At 33.6% G+C, this 2,572-nt stretch overlaps 1 protein-coding gene across 1 annotated transcript in view; it reads right to left on the bottom strand.

The window, feature by feature from the left end:
• Positions 1-1,527: 1,527 nt before the first annotated feature.
• LOC106461657 (natterin-4-like) overlaps positions 1,528-2,572 on the bottom strand; it is an 8,342-nt gene continuing 7,297 nt past the window's right edge. The window contains exon 3 of the mRNA XM_013921503.2: positions 1,528-2,086. Within this exon, the coding sequence (XP_013776957.1) occupies positions 1,835-2,086 (252 nt within the window). The 3' untranslated portion in view covers positions 1,528-1,834. The remainder of the gene's footprint in view (positions 2,087-2,572) is intronic.

The raw sequence follows: 2,572 nt of genomic DNA, 5'->3' as shown, positions 1-2,572 counted from the left end.
GGCTTTTATGGAGCTATAGGAACGTAGTCAGTGCCGAAATACAGATGTTAAAGAGTGGTCATGTCCAGTAGCTGTCAAGAAGATAGTTGTGGCCCAGATTGTGTATTGATTTTAGGTAGGCGAGTGCTGTAACTCATGTTGATGTCTTTCCTGTTGGTTTAGTACCTTAGATTTGGCATCTGGATATTGGCAAGTAAAACAAGATGAGGGCACACCCAAAACTACTTTTAACACTCGAAATGGCTTGTACGAATCTCACGTCATGTCGTTTGGCCTGTGTGATGCACCTACCACTTTTGAGAGGTTAATAGAGCTTACAATCAAAGGGCTGCAAGAGGATAGATGTCTCATCTACGTTTGGTTGCACATTGAGTTTGTGGCCGAGAACCTGAAAATAATATTCAAGGGGCCAAAAATTCAAACGTGAAAAGTTGTGCTCGTGTGCACAAAGGTGAAATTTCTTAATCATAGTGTTGGTAGAAAAGAAATCTCCACAAATCCAGCTCGGACAACAGTGGTGTGAAATTGGATGCACATCCATGGCCGAAGGAAAAGTGTGCAGTTTCCTTTGTTTCACATCGTATTAGCCAACAGTTTATGGCCAACTTCTGAAATAATGACTCACATTTATCTCTTCTTAATAAAGTTGAAATGAATTTCAGGTGGAATGAGAAGTTTGAGCAAGCATTTCACTATAAAATATTTTTTGGTAGAAGCCCTGGTGTTGCACACTTGACAGGATAGAAAGTTCTGGTTGACGTTGACAGTGGAATTGTATTGTCACAGATGCAGTAAAGAATAAAACGGGTAATTGCACATGTTAATACTACACTCTCGAAATCTGAAACTCCGATACTGGACAATGAAGAAATAATTACATAGAACCTTTGTACCTGAAGAAGTAATAAACCAAAGTACTGACGAGTCTTTGTATTGTTTTAACTGAAGTATCTATCTAAATCTCTTCTACACATTAAAATGGAAGAATATTGTAATTCAGTTTGCCAGCTGTTTTAAGAAAAAAAATCCCGAATGTATGTATAGAGATGAAACCGCGTAGTTTTTTAACAGAATATCTAGTCGTTAACCATTGTAGTTACTCTCCTAACTGCTTTAGAAAAGGCATTTTGTTTACCGACCTAATTACCAATTAGGGAAGGATAATACTATGGGTAAGATGTTAGGTATAATATTTTGAAATATTATACTTTATTTTAACTCTTTCCTTCGTTGTCAACGAATTATAGCTTCCCAAACAAGTTTAGAAAATGTAAACAATGTGATACACGTGCGTTAAATGTTATTTTCATCAATTTGAAAAAAAGTTAACGATAAATAATCATTACAAATGAAATATGAAGCAATTAAAATATACCGTGTGAAGGTTCTATGGTACTTCCTGCAATACGAATTATGCCTAGAATGAAAATAAACTCAGAGTTTGAATCTTTTTTTTTTAAACAAATCTTTTGTTGTTTTGTGTTTGCTTCTTAGTTCACATTATTTATAATACATAATTATTAAAAGTGTTTGGACGAGATTCCTTTATTCTTCGGAAGACAATATTAGCAGAGCTGTAATAGGTTGTTCAGTTGATATTATTTAATTTAGACAGTAAGTAACGCATGCGTATTATCTTTTATTGTGCTTAAAAAGTTAGAAAGCTGATTTTTTTAAAAACAATTATTAAATGAAAGCCAGATACAAATTAATAAATTTAAAAGGTATAAATTAATTTGTAAATATACATCTTATACATTTATTAATATTTTAAGCTACTAGCATACGAAAGTTATATTTTCCATGATCGCCTTTTCTACATTACTACTCTTGCTCAAAAAGTGACAGATTTTAAAACTAAAATCTCATAATTTGGGTACGAAATCTCTTGGCCACCGTAAGCAATATATAGAACGCCATGGCTAGGGTGGACTTTCCCGATGGTAAGAGTTCCTTCGTGCAAAGTTCTTCCTATGTACAATACTTCTCCATCTGCAGTAGCGCCCCCTTGAATTGCTCCTGTTGGGATTTCTCCTTCAGAGGCATATTTCCACTCCAGCTGGGATCCACAGTAGTTTACTAGAACCTGCAAATTATGAATATTCGTTTTAAAAATAAAATTAACGGCTTTAAACTTCAGATTATTCTAATCTACAACGTTGTAGTTATCCACCTCTATAATTTAAAACGTTATAAAACAAAATATTGTTTATCCGAGGTCCAAGATCGTAAACTTATTTCTACATGTCAGAAATATTTTAATGTTCGTTACAATTACGAAACAAACACATTTATTCAGGGAGTCTTAAATTATTCCCATACCAAAATTTAATGTTTACATTCAGCCATCAGTTTAACATGCAAGTATCATTAGTATTTTTACGGTACGAAACTTTGCTATAATTAACGCTTATTTTCACGCGCAAAAATATTAGCTATAAAAAAAGATCTTTTGTAGGTATCTAGCTGAGAAACCATTCAGTCATTGACGGAAAAGACCCTCTATTTTAAAATAACAGAACATGAAGTTGGGTTCAGAAAGTTATGAAATTGCCAAGTTTCGTAATAACTT

The sequence above is a fragment of the Limulus polyphemus genome, unplaced genomic scaffold (assembly GCF_000517525.1).
Source record: "Limulus polyphemus unplaced genomic scaffold, Limulus_polyphemus-2.1.2 Scaffold1005, whole genome shotgun sequence".
Lineage (NCBI taxonomy): Eukaryota > Metazoa > Arthropoda > Merostomata > Xiphosura > Limulidae > Limulus > Limulus polyphemus.
The sequence above is the reverse complement of the archived record's forward strand: the minus strand, read 5'-3'. Positions and strand labels throughout refer to the sequence as shown.